This window comes from Populus euphratica, unplaced genomic scaffold (assembly GCF_000495115.2).
Source record: "Populus euphratica unplaced genomic scaffold, PopEup_1.0 scaffold44.1, whole genome shotgun sequence".
Taxonomy (NCBI): Eukaryota; Viridiplantae; Streptophyta; class Magnoliopsida; order Malpighiales; family Salicaceae; genus Populus; species Populus euphratica.
Window position 1 is genome coordinate 261789 of NW_011499865.1, and position 18716 is coordinate 280504.

An 18716-nucleotide genomic window follows, 5' to 3' on the forward strand; every position below is an offset into this window, starting at 1 on the left:
TTTACATTTCCATGAATAGCGACTAAATATTAGGAATGATTTGGATTCCATTTATAACACATACTTCCATTTGTATATAAAGAAGAGTGGAACTGACGAGACAGATTCCAAAACAAAGTTCTTTGTTTTTGTTTTTTTTAGGTTTTCTAAGTATCTTGACAAAGACAACTCTTTTTGACAACAACTACCACAAAAGCAGCTTGAAAATAGAAACAGCATTGAATTGGAAATTATTTATTTATTTATTTTTGTCTTCTCCCTTCATCTTCTTCTCCCACCTACATTTCTTGTATGCCAGTAATATTCCTGGCATTTGCTCCATTAGCTTGGCAGTATTCACCCGTCTCTCCGCAACAATCCTATCACACTTGTGTCCTTTCATCTTGGTTCTCATTTCCTTCCTTTCTGGATTATATAACCAGTCTTCTCTTGTGATGAGGACTTCCTTGCGAAGTCTAGCCCACCAACGAGCACTAATATGGAGCGGCGTCTATGTCCCCAGCTTCCAGTAACCCCACACAGCTTTGGACAGCTCATTCTTGTGGAGTGCCAACTTCTCTTTCCATGGGTACTGGTGCTCTGAAATGGCTTTTGCAACAGTTTTCATAGCTTTGCTTGCCATTCTTCAGGTCCTCTAGCTTACTGCCACAAAATAAGAAACACGTGGTACTTAATAGATGTATACATTGCTCTAAGATACAACAATGAAAAAAGGAATAGGGCAAAAATTGTGCAACATCCACAAAGAAAGTGAAGTCTCTTTATTAGTTCTAAAAGTCAGTCCATTCATCAAATCTCAAATTAATACTTGTAATAAAAAAAGAAGTTAGTTTTGTCCTCAAGTTTCACTCTCGTCCCAATCAGAAATTTAAAGGAAAAATACAATTAAGGTAAACAAATATCACTTCATCAAAAAGAAGATTTTTTACTCCGCCTAGAAGCGGCTATAATGGCAAATGGATTAGTTTCACAAGACATCTTACTTGTAGCCTAGCAAAATCCATCCCAAAATTTTAATCAACAAAGACTAATTTTATTATAGGATGAATGAGAAATTATATCCCCTTATAATAACAAGAAAGGCTGAATGAGATTTATATTTCTTTGCAACAACAAGAACTTGGGAAAAGACCGAGCTCATTTAGCATTAAAAAATTTATATCACCTAACATTTAATATAGTTTTACCTAGTTAATTAGTTGTAGCTAACATATGGATTAACTATTCGTTTGCTTTCACAAGGGCCGAGTAGCTTCTATCTAAAAACTACTCTCAACAATGATTACTTCAAGCAAGAATCTCAAGCTCTACAAAAACTTCTTTGTAACTACAAATACTCTTAAAAATCATCTTTTTTTTTAAATTAAGGCATCATTGCCATAAAAGTTGAAATACAGCGTGTACCTACTTTTCCTTAGTTACCCGAATACAAACAAAACTACTTATCACTAATAAAACTCAATAACAAAATCAACACTCTTTCCCATATAAACAATTGAATTAACAAGTTGATTTTGTAATCATCTCTTTGAAAAATCAAAACTTTATCATTTATACAACACCCTAAATCAGTCCTTACAAACAATTGAATTAACAAGTTGATTTTGTAATCATCTATCTGAAAAATCAAAACTTTATCAATTATACAGCACCCTAAACCAATCCTTATACAAAAATTATATTCCTTTATGCTAGAAATGGTTGAAATGAAACCCTTTAAGTCATTGGCTACATCAATTTCAGAAACCAAAGAAAGAATTTTTTTTTTTAAAAAGTAGTTAAATCCAAGCATTAAGTAAAAATATAAAGCAAACTTGTTTTAGAGGAGACAAAACTCATGTCAATATACTCATCGAATATACAAAACTTAATCAATAGAAAAAAGGCTAGAGAGAGCTTACAATTGAGGAGCTGCAAAGTAAAGGAGTTAGTGATTGACTTTGTTTTGGAATGTCACTCTTCCATTCCAGTTCTGGTTAGATAGAGCTGAAGTGGTCAGGCCCATACAACTCCAACAATAGAAATTGTTATAAGACCGACCCGAATAATGATCCCACTCAAACATCATGTCATGAGCTAAACAATTGGGTTAAACTGTGTTTATTGTTTTGTTTTTTTCCCAAAACATGATTTTATAAAATTGTTTTTAAAATTATTTTTTTCCAAAACGTGATTTTATAAAAAGAAATTATATCAGAAAAAAACCCAAACGATTTTGTTTTTGTTTTGAAAAAAAAAATTAAAAACCACTTCAAAACTTAATTTTACTAGATCATATAAGTCACAAATTAATAGATAAAAGAGGTATTATGAAGTGTGGTAGTGGTTGTTTTTCAAAGTAATTTTTGCTTAGGAATACATTAAAATAATATTTTTTATTTTTTTAAAATTATTTTTAATACTACCAGATTCAAAAATATAAGAAAAATTAATTTTAAACAAAAATAATTTTAAATTTAATGAAATCCCGTGTAAACCAAAGTCACCTAAATTTGATTGATCATTTCTATAAATAATTTACTTTTGAGATCACATGTATAAAAAACACAAGACATATCTTATTTGTTGCTTCAACTGTCTTTTTGAAAAAAAAAATATGATTTTTAAATGCTTGTCAATAGTTGTGATAATATTAAAAATATAAAAAATATTATTTCAAAAAATATTATATATGGTATTACTGAACAAACATGAGCTAGACTGTATTAGAATGACACGAGCTCAAAAATGAAATTGGGCTCCTTTTTTTAACCGGATAAGGAGTCCCCAACCCATGGAATTTTGCGAGAAATAGCTAAACTTGTCTAGGTTTCAACTAGTTCATCTTCTTCTTCTGTTTTTCTTTTTCCTCTTAGAATTATCGTCTCTATTCCTTGATCATGAGATAATGATTGGAGAAAAAACCTTTAATAAAGGTATGGAACTTGATTGTTAAAATCGTATATTTCATTCCTTAGCTTCCTGCATTTAAACAAGGGTGGAAACATGGATAATTTTCTCACCTCACGAATTTAAACAAGGTGTATAAAGAACTTCTAAAGCTTTTTAGCTAAGAAAACTGTTTGTTTGAGAGCAGCAACTTAGTCTGCCTGATCTGATGTGGTATTTGTCCCTTCTTCCAACTCTGTCACTCCCTCTTTTCAACAACAGTAAAGGGCTAAGAGCCGACCACAGAGCAGAGCTTCTAACAGCCGGGAAAGCCAGTTCCCGTCCCTTCGAGTTTCTTCCTCCTTAACCGAACTTTCCTCTCAAATGATGGTTTTCATCCTCTCATTCACTCATTATTCATCTAAGTATGATTAAGTAAGGACATGTAAGACTTTTGGTGAGGAAATTTCAAGAAGAATGAGGGTATTTTTGCTAACTATGGCCGGCCCTGGAGGGAAGAGGAAGAGTCATTCTCCTTTTTGGCTCAAAGCATTTATACCCCCTCAATTAATCCCAGGTCATGTTTGGTTGTATGCCAACTTGTATCCCAGCATTTTTGTACTGTTGAAGGACTGAATTTATAGTTTCTTACCCAAACATTTGGTGCAAGTATTTATCACCATTAGTTTCCGAACTAGGAAGTCTGCAAGGTGAAGTTTCTGGCGCCCTAATTTCAAACCGGGAAACTAGTTATTTCCATTTATTCCTCAGTGTTTTTCTATCGTTTTGTGGCTGAATACTTAGCATTTCCAAGCTAACTTCGGGTATAAATGTTTTATCATTTATTTTTATTCATTCGATAACCACAAATATTTTTTATTTTCACTTTAATTTGTATAACGAAATCTCTATACATCAAAATTTTCATCATGTTTCTTGATTATCCTTGTTATAATAGTTATAATAAGGCAGGGTTTCACATCCCAAATGTTTTGAATATTTTGAAAATATATAAATGTAGTCATATGAATATTAGTTAATATTAATTTACTAGCAATTGATTTTAATATTTTATAATAAACATTCAATGTGAAATCATTTTTTATATAATATATTCAGTGATTAATACAATTAATTTTTATATATTTATAGTTAAGCAATGTTATTTTATAGATATCTTTGGTATTATAGTATATAATGCTTTTTGAGAGTGTATTTTTATTTAAAATTGAATCAAAATATTTTTATTTTTATTTGTTTAGATTGATATTTATATTTTCTTGCAACAACAAGAATTTCTGGAACAATCCAACTTATTTAGTATCAAGAAATTTATATCACGTAACATCTAATATAGTTTTACCTGCTTTATCTAGTTAATTAGTTGTAACCAAGAAGGCATAACAAGCAAGAATAACAAAACAATCATCAAAAATAAAATTTTTAATTCATCTAAAAACAATTATACAAACATATAGATTAACCATTCATTTATTTTTGGCAAAGCCATATAGCATCCATCCTAAAATTCCTATTAGCAATGACTACTTCAAGCAAGAATCTCAAGTTCTACAAAAACTTCTTTGTAACTACAAATACTCTTAAAAAATCATTCTTTTTGAAGATGAAGTCATCAATGCCACAAAAATTAAAATACAGCATATGTCTATTTTTTCTAAATTATCCAGTTACAAACAAAACTACTTATCATTAATAAAATTCAATGTCAAAATCAACATTTTTTTCCATATAAACAATTGAATCAACAAGTTGATTTTGTAATTCTCTCTTTGAAAAATCAAAACTTTATCAATTATGTAGCACCCTAAATCAATCCTTATAAAAAAATTATTTTCCTTTCCGCTAGATAAGGTTGAAATGAAACTTTTTAAGTCACTAGCTATATCAATTTCAGAAACCAGAGAAAGAAAATCAAAAGAAGCAACTAAATCCAAGCGGTAAGCAAAAATATGAAGCAAACTCGTTTTAGATGAGACAAAACTCATGTTAATAAACTCATCAAATACACAAAACTCAATCAATAAAAAAAAAATGAGAGAGACTTACAATAGAATAGCTGTAAAATGAGGGAGTGAGTGATTGGCTTTGTTTTGGAATGCCACTCTTTTCTTTTAGTTCCGAGTAGATAGAACTAAAGTGGTCGGGTACATACAATTTCATCGATAGAAATTATTATAGGCCCGGCCCGGATAATGATCTAGCCTAAACATCATGTCATAAGCTTTGCAAGTGGGTTAAAATGTGTCTAATGTTTCTTTTTTGTATGTTTTTTTTTTTTTTCAAAATGTGTTAATTGTTTTCAAGTTAAATATACTTAAAGTTTCAAACATAGAAACAATTATGTCATCTATTATTAATTTATAAAATATTTAGGTTGAATATCTAATTTATTGACTTAACGCTTCTCTCATGTTTCAAATAAGTTATGCATAAAAGATTTATTTTATCTTATTTTTTAATAAAAGATTATATAAAACAAAAAAATGAATCAAAGACAAACACTAGTTTTCTCTAAAACATAAATCAATTACACACATTTCTCTACATCTACATAGAAATATCAGAGTAGCCTATGATCTTGCTCCTTATTTTAGATTTATTTTTTATAAGATGATATATTATAATTTTCTTCATCTAAATATAAATTCCATCTACATAAAAAAAAATTATTTTAATGCATTTCCAAATGAAAGCTATAATATATTCAAATTTATTTTTGGTAAATATTTAATAATGTGATGTAAAGTTTTTTTATAAATGTATTTTTAAATTTAAAATAAATTAAAATATTTTTTATTTTTTATATCATTACATTAAAAATTATAAAAAAGCATATAAAAATAATTTAATACTTTTTAAAATAATTTTTTAAAAATAAAACATGTTAAATCACATTACCAAAAAGAAACATGAGAGTAATATATTTATGAGTAATTAAGAGTAATCTACCCCTTTATTTTATGATAATTAAAACACGATGAATTGTGATGGAAATAACCAACTCTTTAACTTATTATCATTTACGTAATTATTTATACACATGTTTCAATGCATATGTTCTCTATTATTAAGTGTTCTTGTTTTTTTTAAAATAATTTTTATTTAAAAATATATTTAAATAATATTTTTTTATTTTTTAAATTAATATTTTAAAAAAATTTAAAAATATAAAAAAACTTAAATTTTTTTAAATAAAATAATTTTAAAAGAACGCACAAACAATTCAAACTCTATAAAAGTTTATGTAACCAGCTTTCTAGAAAAAAAAGTAGCTGAGTCACAGCAATAAAGTTGGTACGAAATGGAGAATGATATTCTCTTTTTAGTTTTTTATTTATTTGATGATTAAAATATTATTTAACCAACTTGTATATTAATTTAGATAAAATATTATTTTCGGATGATTCTGAAGGACACACCTTTAATATTGATATTATGTATTTAAATATTTTTTTTTATGGATGCTAATCTTAAAATTTCATTTCATAAAAAAAAAAAACAGAGAAATTGGATATAAATCATTAATCTATCACTTTCTTTTTCCAAACGCTGAGGTGCATGTATTAACGTTAAATAATAATAATAAAAAAAAGATATCATAATGTAAGTAAAAAACAATTATAGATTTCAACACTTTAAAATCATTTTTCAGAAAATAAAATAAAATTCCCGGAATTGATCAATTTGAAAAAATAAAGCGCAGAGCTCAAGCAGAGCCACATGTCATCCCGGTGATAAGATGATTGCGATGGACCCTACCATCACTTAGGCTCGGCTTTCATCATTGCTCATCTCTGCACCAGCCGGGAATCGAACCCGGGTCTGTACCGTGGCAGGGTACTATTCTACCACTAGACCACTGGTGCTTGTTGACTGAATCCTGCATTTTAGTTTATAAGAATGACAAAACCGCATGTCTTGAAACCTGTGACCCAGAGCTAACTTGAGCGGGGTTTCAGGTTAAACTGCAAATTGGCTGATAAAACTCGATTGTTGTAGCTATATCCGCTTCAAGAATTTATTTCTTAAAAAAGTACGAGTCCATGTTATTTTATTTAAAATAATTTATTATTTAAGTTGACTCCATAATCCAGAATTGAGTACGACAATCTATGAGAAAAATTCAATAACATTCATTTTCTAGATATATATATCACACAGTTAGCGTAATTTTACTTGGTAAAACTTCAGAAAGAAATCACGCAATTTGCCGTTTTGTTGGTGAAGAAATGCCAAAAAAAAAAAGCCACATTCCATATGAATTTTCATTTTTGATATAACATATTCAGTGTTTAATACAATTGATTTTTATATATTCATAGTTATGTGATGTTATTTAATGTATGTCTTTGGTATTATAGTATATAATGTTTTTTAAGAGTATATTTTTATTTAAAAATAATTTAAAATAATTTTTTTAGATTTTTTTATTTTTATTATCAACACATTAGAATTACTAAAAAATACTGAATAAATTATTAATTTAATATATCTTCAAGTTAAATATAATCAAAGTTTCAAACACAGAAAAAATTATGTCATCTATTATTAATTTATAAAATATTTAGGTTGAATATCTAATTTTTTAACTTAACCCTTCTCTCAGTTACCTTTCTAATAAGTTATGCGTAAAAGATTATTTTTTTTTTAGTAAGAGATTATATAAAACAAAAGAAAAAAGATAATAAATCAAATAAATAGAACATCCCCTAGGGGGGGCAAACACTAGTTTTCACTGAAACATAATTAATTGCACACATTTCTCTACATCTACATAGAAATACCAAACTAGCCTATGATCTCTGCTCTTTTTCTTTCATACTAATTTGTTATTTTAGATTTATTTTTTATAAAATGATATATTATAATTTTCTTCATTTAAATCTAAATTCCATCTCAGGCTTTTGCTAAGGTCCGAACAAATAATTTTTACAAGAACCAAAAAAAATCAATATTAGGATATAAGATGAATCAATAAAAAAAAAAAAAAACCCAACTGATAGTAGATGTTGAATCAATAGTGATTCCAAGAGGTTACATAAAGAATGTTGAAAACAAAATGGTATGAAAGATATTTCTTTCAACTTAACATTGATCTGTAATCCAAGAATAGCACTATATAATATATGTTTTTTTCCACTCCTCTTTTCTAATCAATCATTAGGCATTAAAAAAAAAAACTTTAAAAAATATAATTTAACTGATTATACTCTACTTCATAAAAATTATCAATTCAACTTCTATAAATATAGATCACTAGAGACTTATATAAACATTAATTTTAAAATTTATAAAATTAATCAGGGTATATATAAATTGATCCGAATACTTATATTAATAATAAAAAAATAAAATAAAATAAACAAAAAATAATTCAATCAAAATAAATAACAACAAGTTACATAACTCAAAATTAGTTACAAAGGATGTAAACTCAAAAAACCAGTCCTTGAATCCCAACCTCGCTTAGGCACAACTTCTTGTATCTTTACAAGTAAGAAGTTATTAAATAATTTTTTGGAATAATTTTTTATTTTTAGATTTAAAAAAAAAATACTTTTATTCTGAAAAAAAAATAAATTGATGGATATTTTAGTATTTTTTGATATTTTTAATGTGTTGATGTTAAAATTTAAAAAATAAACGAACAAAAATTATTTAAATGCATCTTAAAGTGAAAGTCATGATATATTCAAATTTATTTTTAATGTGCGGTTGATAATGTCATATAAAGTATTTTTAAAAAAGCGTTTTGACAATGTAATATAAAGTGTTTTTGTAAAAATGTTTTGTAATAAAAAATAAATTATTTTTTTTAGATTCTTTATATTATTATATTATTATATTAAAATCATTAGAAAAATATATGTATGAATAATTTAATATTTTTTTAAATAAAAAGTTTTTTAAAAAATATGTTACTTGGCATTACAAAAGAAACATGAGAGTAATATATTGATGAGTAATTAAAAGTAATCTATCCCTGTATTTTATGATAATCAAAACATCATAGATTGGGATGGAAATAACTAGCTCATTAACTAATTAACATTTATATAATTATTTATACACATGTTTAAATGCTTTTACCATCTATTATTATTGATTGATGTTCTTTCTAAAGTGTTTTTTTTAATCTAAAATATAATAAAATATTTTTTTATTTTTAAAATTAACATTTCAAAATAATTTTAAAAAATATAAAAAAACTTGATGCTTTTTAAAAAATTAATAAATAATTTTAAAAACATTCACAAACAGACAGGCTTTATTTATTTAGATAGAATTTTATTTATGGGAGATTTTAAAGGGCACGCCTTTAATATTCATATTATTTATTTAGATAAATTTTCATAGATGCTAATCTGAAAATTTGGTTTCAAAAAAGAAAAAAATCGGATATAAATCATTAATCCATCACTCTCTTTTTCCAAATATTGATCTGCACATATTAATATTAAATAATAATAAAAAGATATTATAATGTAGATCAAAAAATTATAAATTTAAACACTTTAAAATCATTTTTCAAAAAAATCAAGATTCATGGAATTGATCAATTTACATAATTATCTTTTTTTATTAAATGTAAGTAATTTTATTTACTAAAAGCTTACAAAAAAAACACGCAATTTTCCTTTTTGTTGGTCAAGAAATGCAAAAAATTTAAAAAAACAAAACCCCAACATAGAAAAAAATTAAAAAACAGAGCTCAGCAGAGCCACATGTCACACCTGGTAATCAGATGATTGCGATGGACCCAACCTTCGCTTAGGCTCGGCTTTCATCATTGCCCTTCTCTGCACCAGCCGGGAATCGAACCCGGGTCTGTACCGTGGCAGGGTACTATTCTACCACTAGACCACTGGTGCTTGATGGCTGGTTCCTGCATTTGTTTATATAAGAATTATGAAACATCATGCCTTGTATTTTACACAATTTTTGTTGGTCAAGAAATGCAAAAAATTTTAAAAAACAAAACCCCAACATAGAAAAAAGGTAAACAACAGAGCTCAGCAGAGCCACATGTCACCTCGTAATCAGATGATTGCAGTGGACCCTACCATCGCTTAGGCTCGGCTTTCATCATTGCCCTTCTCTGCACCAGCCGGGAATCGAACCCGGGTCTGTGCCGTGGCAGGGTACTATTCTACCACTAGACCACTGGTTCTTTATGGCTGGTTCCTGCATTTGGTTATATAAGAATTATAAAACATCATGCCTTGTATTTTGCATGGAAACCTGTGCTCCAGACCTAATTTGAGCAGAGTTTTCAAGTTGACCTAGAAATTGATCGGGTAGAACTTGATTGTTCTACCTAGACCAACTTCAAGAATTTATTTCTTAAAAAAGCATAAAATGATATTATTTTATTTTAAAAAAATTATTATTTAAGTTGACTTGATAATCTAGAATTAAGTATAACGACCGTAAGAAAAATTCAATAACATTTATTTTTTAGATATATATAATTTTTTATGGATGCTATTCTTAAAATTTGATTTCAGAAAATAAAATACTAATAATAATGATGGATATGAATCATTAATCTATCACTTTTTTTAAAATGTTTATCTGCACATTTTAATGTTGAATAATATTTTAAAAAATATATCACAATACAAGTAAAAATCATTAATGCATGTTTTAGTATTTTTCTGATGTTTTTAATTTGTTAATGTCAAAATTAAAAAATCTAAAATTAATTATTTTAATGTATCTTAAAATAAAAGTCATGATATATTCAATTTTTTTTTAATGTGTGTTTGATAATATTTTTTTTTAATGCGTGTTTGAAAATGTAACATAAAGTGTTTTTGTGAAAGTTTTTTAATTAAAAATAAATTAAAATAATTTTTTATATTTTTTATACCATTATATTAAAATCATAAAAAAACACATAGAAAATAATGTAATATTTTTTAAAATAAAACGTTTTTTTTTTAATATGTTAAATCGCATCACATAAGAAACATGAGAGTTATATATTGATGAGTAATTAAAAGTAATCTACCCCTGTATTTTATGATAATTAAAATGGAAATAACTAAGTCATTAACTGATTAACATTTACATAATTATTTATACATCCTTTTTCCCTCTACCGTGGTTGATGTTTTTTAAAAGTACTTTTTATGTTAATGTTTTTTATTTTTAAAATTAACATTTCAAAACAATTCAAAAATATAAAAAAAATTCAAAACTTCAAAAAACAACTGAAATAATTTTAAAAGCATGCACAAACCTCTATAGCCAGCTTTCTGAAAAAAAAAACAAACAAACAAGTAGCTGAGTCATAGTAATAAAGATGGTATGAAATGAAGAATCTTTTTTATTTATTTGATGATTAGAATATTATTTAACCAGCTTGTTTATTAATTTAGATAAAATTTTATTTACAGATGATTTTGAAAGACACACCTTTAATATCGATATTATGTATTTAGATAATTTTTCATGGATGCTAATCTTAAAATTTAATTTTATAAAAAAAAAAACAGAGAGATTGGATATAAATCATTAATCTATCACTTTTTTTTTCCATACACTGAGCTGCACATATTAATATTAAATAATAATAAAAAGATATCACAATGTAATTAAAAAAATTATAATTCTAAGCACTTTAAAAAATTGATCAATTTATTTTTATTAAATAATTATTTATCTATTAAATGTAAGTAATTTTATTTACTAAAATCTTACAACAAAAAAAATCACGCAATTTGCCTTTTTGTTGGTAAAGAAATGCAAAAAAGAAAAAACCAAAAATAGAAAAACACAGAGCTCAGCAGAGCCACATGTCATCCGGTGATCAGATGATTGCGATGGACCCTACCATCGCTTAGGCTCGGCATTCATCATTGCCCCCTTCTGCACCAGCCGGGAATCGAACCCGGGTCTGTACCGTGGCAGGGTACTATTCTACCACTAGACCACTGGTGCTTGTTGATGCTTATCTCCTTTTAACTTTATAACGATTAAAAAACTTGAAATTTATTTTCGATGAGCTTTAACCATTGATGTAACCCATTCGAAATATAATGAGAACATGACAGTGTCGGTAGCAAAGAAACAACCATTTGTTCCATGGAGGAAAGACAAGATCAAAAGGAAACTTAATGCCAAAGTTTCCCTCTAAATAGAGAGAAATTTAAAAGGTTTTACTATAAAGAGAGAAGAATATCAACGCATTCACAATTGTCAGCAACATATCCATCCATTACTGTAAAGTTTGTTGTTCGAGAAACATTACAGCTCTAGATGGGCAAATGAACTAAACCGCACCATTATGTACATGTGCATACAACCTGGAGGAGATAAAACACACAACCGCCGGAAAGCTACCAATACAAGGTCACTGCTAATTGCACCTTTTCCTAGTACAAAAGATCTGCATCCTATGGACAATTGTGAACTAGAATTTTCCAACAAACAACCAAGGTACCAGAAGTGACTTGCAATCACTTGTGCTCCAGCACGGTAGAATTTGCAGAAGCGATTGCTCTTGGTGAATTGAAAACTACACAAGCTGTCATCCATTCAAGATAATCTTCGCCAGAGAATTGGGAAGGAAAATGTTTAATCTGAACACAAGCTCCAGAACATGTTCACCCTGAAGGGAATCCCATTTCCTCCATTGAGGTTTTAAATTTTGTCGATTAAAAAGTCATCTTGGAGTAAATCCTGTCTGCACCTGTTGATTCCATTGAAGACCATAATTCAGGTGTAACAATCACAACTACTCAAATATGAAATGACTATGACTGAAACAAATTCTTAGTAGTGATTACATTTTTCCTAGTAGAAAAGACCTAACATTATCAACATGACCGCATGATCATTGCCTCCAAAGTTTATTTGTCTGATGTTAATAGATAGAAGAACAAAATAGAATATGATTAACGGTCTACTTTTATTAATACAAAAATAGTAATTTCGTTAAAATGATAGTTAAGTGATAATACTAATTTCATTGTTTGTTTCTTTTGAAAGCAACTATTACATTGTTCTTGTTTTTCAGGAGGGGCATTTTAATGTGCAGTAGTAAACTTTATATCTTAGCATCAGACAAATAAATAGTGCATTTTGGTGTAAACTTTATATCTTAGCAAGCCACGTGGCTTCTGCACATACAAATGCACACACAAAATCAAAGCAACTGCATAAAAATGACTGAAAAGTAGACTGTCAATCATGAACAACGAGATATGTTCAAGCCTTACCCGAGTTGCATATGCTGAGCTTTGAGCCAGAAATTTAACAAACTCTTCCTTCTTTCTCTCAAAACTTTGCCTTGCAGTATCCAATAATGCTTGTTCTCTCTTTATATCCTCCAGCATTGTTTCCCTTTTCCATTTCATCTCCTTGAGATGCTTCTTGGTGTCAATGTAGTTGTCAGGTAGGGTTGATGTCACATAAGATTTTGGGAATCTTACATCCACATCATTCCTGGTGATCATGCAAGTATATAGCAAATATATATCAGATAATGAGAGTGGGGTTCTTATTGACCAAAGACATATCTAGAATAACAAATCTAAAACCCAGAAGATGGGTATGGTAAAAAAAAGGTCATCCACTTGTACAACGCATCGGATAATGAGAAGTTAAAAAAAAAATATACATATATTTTTCTGCACAAACACACCTGTCATCAATCATAAAAAAGAACAAAAAGATTCCATTTAAATCATTTTCAGTCAAAGTGACACCCTTTAAATAATGAGTAAAAAACAGGTTTAAAACTATTGATGCATTATCATTTAAGAGAACAGGAAAACATCAGAATGAGAGCACCTAAAGCTACAATATACCAAAGGAAATGAGTTCTAAAATGAAAGGATTTGATCTGGAATGATAAGACTCCACAACTTATAAAGATGTAGAAGTATCATGCACACATTGGTGCTCCCATAAATCATCAATTAACCACCTTTTGAAGGCCACAAATGAATGCGCCAGACTTCACAGCTAAGATGACATCATTCAATGATATGACATGATCCAGCATGATTGATGGGGAACCAATCAAGAATAATGGAATTAATATCAATTACCTGGGAACTTTAAGTGATATTTTAAGATATTTATTTTCTTTCCTATATAGTAGTTACTATAGTTCCGTTCTTTGTTTTATTAGTTATCTTTTTAATTTTAGCAAGGACTTCTCCTCCTCCTCCACTTCTTTTTGTGTGTTTGTGGGTTTGATTAGTGTTGGGCAACAGCTGAGAAACTGAACTTCAGGAACAACCATTATGGATAACTGACAATTGAGAAAGAAAATTTGACAAAGGACTTTTTCTCCTTCTGGGTTTCCTAATGTTTTTCCCTTTTCTTTTCATCTTGCTTTCCTTTTTTGTCCTCTTCAATTTCTTCTATCCTGTCCTATGTCAACAATCCAAAAAACATCCTCAGGCATTTGAGTTCCCTTCATATTACCATGATCTTTGGTGAAGAGAAGGTAAAATATGAAATTCACCATAAGATGAAATTAGTTAAAATTGTCAATTCAGGTAGAACAGCAGAACCACTTACCAATTACCTAGAGAAAAGACACCAGCACCCTTTATCATCCCACCATCCAGAGAAATGGCTCCATCACATATACAAGGAAGGGAGAACACCATGTCTTCCCTTGTTTTATAAACTTGCATGTGAGAGAACAGGTTATAAAATAGAGTCTCTCTAAGGCCATGTCCACTGCCTGTGAGAAGAAATAAATTTGTGAATTCCACATTGATCATATTTACAGCAAAGCCAATGAAACCAGGTGGGCACTCCCCATTGGGTAATTTTGGCTTTAGGAGATCAAGTCTCCTTTGTGGGTCATCCACCATGAATTCACCGCAAAAGGGCCTGCAAAAGGGAGAACAGGCTGTTTATGGAATTTTTACAGACTACAATACTGGATTGACAAAAGATGACATTCAAGATTCATGCCTTAGATTTTCAAGACATATGACAAGAAATCGACCATCCAGTTCCTTCCCAATAGAAGCACCAAGGGCATGAAAGCCAGAGCCTTTATTTATCTGGCCATCCTTGTCATATGTTTCAAGAGCTTTCACACCTTCATACGTTTTACAGACAATTGCCAGCATAGTCTCTGCACCTAAGTACTCGGAGAAAAGCCTGCATTCATTTTAAACACAAGAAAAGATAAACCAAGCATTGTGCATATTACTAAGGATTAAATTATCAGAAAGCCCTCAACTGAAAAGTAGAGAGGTCATTTTTGTTGAGAAAATAAATCAAGGCAGTATAATTTGGATTGAAATCAAATCAATACAATCACCGATTATGAAAGAAATCAAGTACCACATCAAAGGATGAAATCAAGGATTTTGAATAGCTGAATATAATAATTTGTTTCCATAATTGTTTGATTATATTCCTATTTACACCTTTTAACAGGTTGATTGTAATTTGTAATGATACATCCTATCAATAAGGTTTCTTATTTTTTTTTATCAATTTTAATGTCATTTAAACTCCCAACTAGTGATAGTTCTCCTGTAATTATGTAGAACCTAAATTCAAAGTCTACATCACATAACAGAAAGAGACTTATCCCAGCATGAAAACTGCAAACACAGATTCTTCTGAAATGACAGGTGATGATCCTATATCATTATACCAAATACTGATATGGGCTATTTTTCAAAATTACACAGTGCTATAAACATGAACCTCAGCTATCGTGATATAAATAGTGCACAATTCACAACCTGACAAAAAAACATAACAGATAGCAAGCAGAGTCCAACTGACCTGCTAAGATTATCATCATCTACCTTGCCAAGTGTAGCAACAACACCAAGTACATCTTTTGTCAATGACAGATGAGAAGTTTGAGTGTCATGGTGCATTTTCAGCTGGCACAAAATACCCGCAGCAGATTTTTCATGCTGTAGAATTTGTTTGGTCGTTTCCTCCTCACTCGGATTAGAGGAATGGGCATCATTTTCAGTGTTTGGCAGTGTTGAAGAATGATATTTGCCAAGGGTAACTGGGAGGGAAAAACACCTTCAGAGAAATTGCGACATAAAAAAAAAGGATAAATGTATGAAATGTGACAAACAGAGAACTGTAGTCCAAAATACTCCAGGATTGAACTTTGAATGAACTCCTTTTCTAAATTAGACAACCTGACCTGAAGTTCAAATTATTCTACTTGTATGCACGATTTTGGAGTTCACATAAACCATAAAATCTAATGAAATGAAATGCCATTTCCAGTATCCATTAACCAAACAAAACAAAATTAAAAACCATGAAGAAAACAGAGTACAAGAATGGCAGATCCCAAACATGTGTTAATGTTCAATCTAATATCTGGGACACAGGATTCACTCAGAAATTGGACTAGTTTTAAAAACAGAAATGATAAATATATGCTCAGATGAACCTTCATCCAAGTTAGTAGCATGATTCTGATAAATATGTTTAAGCCTCTTAATCAGTTTCCACTGTTTAAGATGGATTTTATATTTCATAATGCATGATGAGCATGTAGAAAATAAGAAATTAAGAATACCTTGAAGATCAAGAATGGAATCATCTAATTTGTTTTTGTGAATCTTCAGTAACTTAATGTTGTCTTCGTGATGCTTGATTTTCATCCCTAACACATGCAAATCATCTTGAAGTTTCTGCAGAGTTTAGGTTATCACAAAATGAGTACCTAGAACATTCTCAAATTACAAGTATCAAGAGTGAATGTGTATAAGCGAGCTTAAGAAACACAGAGAAGTGAGAAATCTTTTTTGTGACACCTTCCTTTGTAAGACACATATAAATACACAGACATATAAAAACAGTAGACAGATCCTAACCACAAGTAAAATTGAGCAAAAAGAGCATGATGATCAAATGAATGTTTCCAATTCTGTCACGATAGCTAATATGACATTACTGTTTCTCCTACACCAGTATTAGAACGGTTAAATACACTCACATCAAGACTCAAAAGACTTCAGAATTATTTCACTACTTCCATAGACAGTTGCAGCAAAGAATATTACAACATAATTAAATTTTACTTCAAAACCTTGGAATTGTAGATGATGGTTTGTGCTTGTGGAAATACTCCATTTTGCATCTCATCCCTGACAACCACACTAGGTTCTTTCGGATCCACTTGCATTAACACAGATGATGATGCATCCTAAAAAGAAGAAAGAAAAAAAGAAGCTGCCTTGGTATGAACCAAAATACTAATAAGAAAAATTATCTTGTATTGCACACATTGTAAGAAATTAGAGAATAGAATGGTCTGCCCATGAAAAGGCTTGTTTTTCTTCATGGAAAGGTTTACATAATGGCTAACTGTGGGGCATTAACATGCATCGCTCTAAAGAACAACAGAGGATGGAAGAAAAAAAAACAATTTTCTCCAATCAAGTAAATAAGAAAAATACAATTCTAGATGAATCCACTGGCGCTACTTTCTACAAGGATCTTCAAGCTAGAACAAGAAAATGCCCGAAATTTCTCACTGAACTGATTAAACTTCAGAATGGGGAAGAGTAAAATGATAATATACAATTGACAAATGAAAAAGCTTTAGCTCCATTCAATTTCCCTAAAAGTGCTCTATTTATTTGAAGGTTAAATAAGTTAAATGCCAAGGTAAAAAAAATCTTCTGGATTAATTGTATGCCATTCAGGGGATTTACAACATCGAAGAATGCAACATTCTTTCATCGTCTACTCCTCTCATCCCACAAAAACTTCCTTGAACCTAAATGATTTTTCTTGTTCCGAATTTATACATTCTTTTTCCTCCACCCAATAACTCGTCATCTAAGTGTTGTTTCCTGTTAAAAGAAAACATTAACAGCAAAACCAACTACAAACTCACTTTATGATGCTTTCTTACAACCTCAAACTCAGGTTCAAGTTCCCGCTACGAAAATTTCTTTTCCCTCCAAAAAAACATTACTATTGAGAAGCAGGCAATCCCATGATCATAAATAATATTTTTTTTTAAATCAATCAACCTAAATTTCACAACAAACTGTTTATTAAAAACCAGCAAGGCCCACATTGCAAAATTTCCACCTAAACACATTCCTAATAAGAAATTCCCACGATCATAACAAAAATCAGCAAGCTCACTGTTAAAATCTCCCTATAATAATACTACAAATTACAAGCTTTTTCAAGATTCCCGTACAAGGTTTCTTCTTTTCACTCAAGAAACTCATAAAATAAAATAGACATACAAAGAAGACTAACATGACACAGCAAGATTGTCTCTATGACTGTCAAATTTCTTAAAACACCAAAACAAGCCCATGCATGTGTAGAAACCCGAATGGTTTCTGTTTGGTTGCCAAGAAAATGTGGGAAAAAGAAGGGGAAAAAAAAGACTTGAACTTTACATTGAGAAATAAGAAAGTTCAAAACATCATTTAACTTTCTTACATTTTCTTGTGAAAAAAACAGAGAGTTTGAGAAGTGACGCAAACCTGAGGATGGTTGCTGGGTTGAAACATTTTTTTTCTTCAGAGTTGAACTCTGATGGCTCTGTCACTCTCTCTGTTCTTGTCTCTTTCCTCTCTAGTTTTTTTTATTATTATTATTATATTTGAAAGCAATAACGCTCTCTCTCTCTCTCTCTCTAGACTTTCAATCTTTATGGAAACATTTTGGGTCTCATACGAGAAATTAAAAAAATGTGGTTTATATTTTTTAAAATATTTTTATTTAAAAATATGTTAAAATAATATTATTTTTATTTTTTTAACATTATTTTTTATATTAACATATAAAAATGTTAATTTAAAATAAAAAATAAAAAAAAATTAAATTTTTTTAAA

General features: G+C 29.3%; 1 protein-coding gene, 4 non-coding genes and 1 pseudogene across 5 annotated transcripts; all 6 read right to left on the bottom strand.

Annotated features, from left to right (window-relative positions):
• Window positions 1-208: 208 nt before the first annotated feature.
• Window positions 209-5028, bottom strand: LOC105125879 (uncharacterized; annotated as a pseudogene).
• Window positions 5029-6684: 1656 nt separating this feature from the next.
• Window positions 6685-6755, bottom strand: TRNAG-GCC (transfer RNA glycine (anticodon GCC)). The gene has a single exon. It is a non-coding gene; the product is annotated as a tRNA-Gly (tRNA).
• A 2935-nt stretch (window positions 6756-9690) lies between these two features.
• TRNAG-GCC (transfer RNA glycine (anticodon GCC)) lies at window positions 9691-9761 on the bottom strand. The gene has a single exon. It is a non-coding gene; the product is annotated as a tRNA-Gly (tRNA).
• A 228-nt stretch (window positions 9762-9989) lies between these two features.
• Window positions 9990-10060, bottom strand: TRNAG-GCC (transfer RNA glycine (anticodon GCC)). Its single transcript has one exon. It is a non-coding gene; the product is annotated as a tRNA-Gly (tRNA).
• A 1704-nt stretch (window positions 10061-11764) lies between these two features.
• Window positions 11765-11835, bottom strand: TRNAG-GCC (transfer RNA glycine (anticodon GCC)). Its single transcript has one exon. It is a non-coding gene; the product is annotated as a tRNA-Gly (tRNA).
• Window positions 11836-12012: 177 nt separating this feature from the next.
• On the bottom strand, window positions 12013-18525 carry LOC105125880 (protein DEFECTIVE IN MERISTEM SILENCING 3). The gene is made up of 8 exons (XM_011026533.1): window positions 18366-18525; window positions 16943-17059; window positions 16430-16544; window positions 15664-15901; window positions 14833-15024; window positions 14428-14748; window positions 13116-13341; window positions 12013-12586 (listed from the first exon to the last, which is right to left on the bottom strand). Exons 1-8 carry the CDS (start codon window positions 18390-18392, stop codon window positions 12560-12562), a joined length of 1263 nt encoding a protein of 420 aa, XP_011024835.1. The 5' UTR covers window positions 18393-18525; the 3' UTR covers window positions 12013-12559.
• Window positions 18526-18716: the final 191 nt, after the last annotated feature.

Excerpts from the sequence above, each read along its gene's own strand:
- LOC105125880 (XM_011026533.1), bottom strand. The coding sequence starts at position 18,392 with ATGTTTCAACCCAGCAACCATCCTCAG. Across the intron at positions 15,025-15,663 it reads GATGATGATAATCTTAGCAG|GCTTTTCTCCGAGTACTTAG; the intron begins GTCAGTTGGACT and ends AAATGAATGCAG. Across the intron at positions 14,749-14,832 it reads ATATGTCTTGAAAATCTAAG|GCCCTTTTGCGGTGAATTCA; the intron begins GCATGAATCTTG and ends TCCCTTTTGCAG.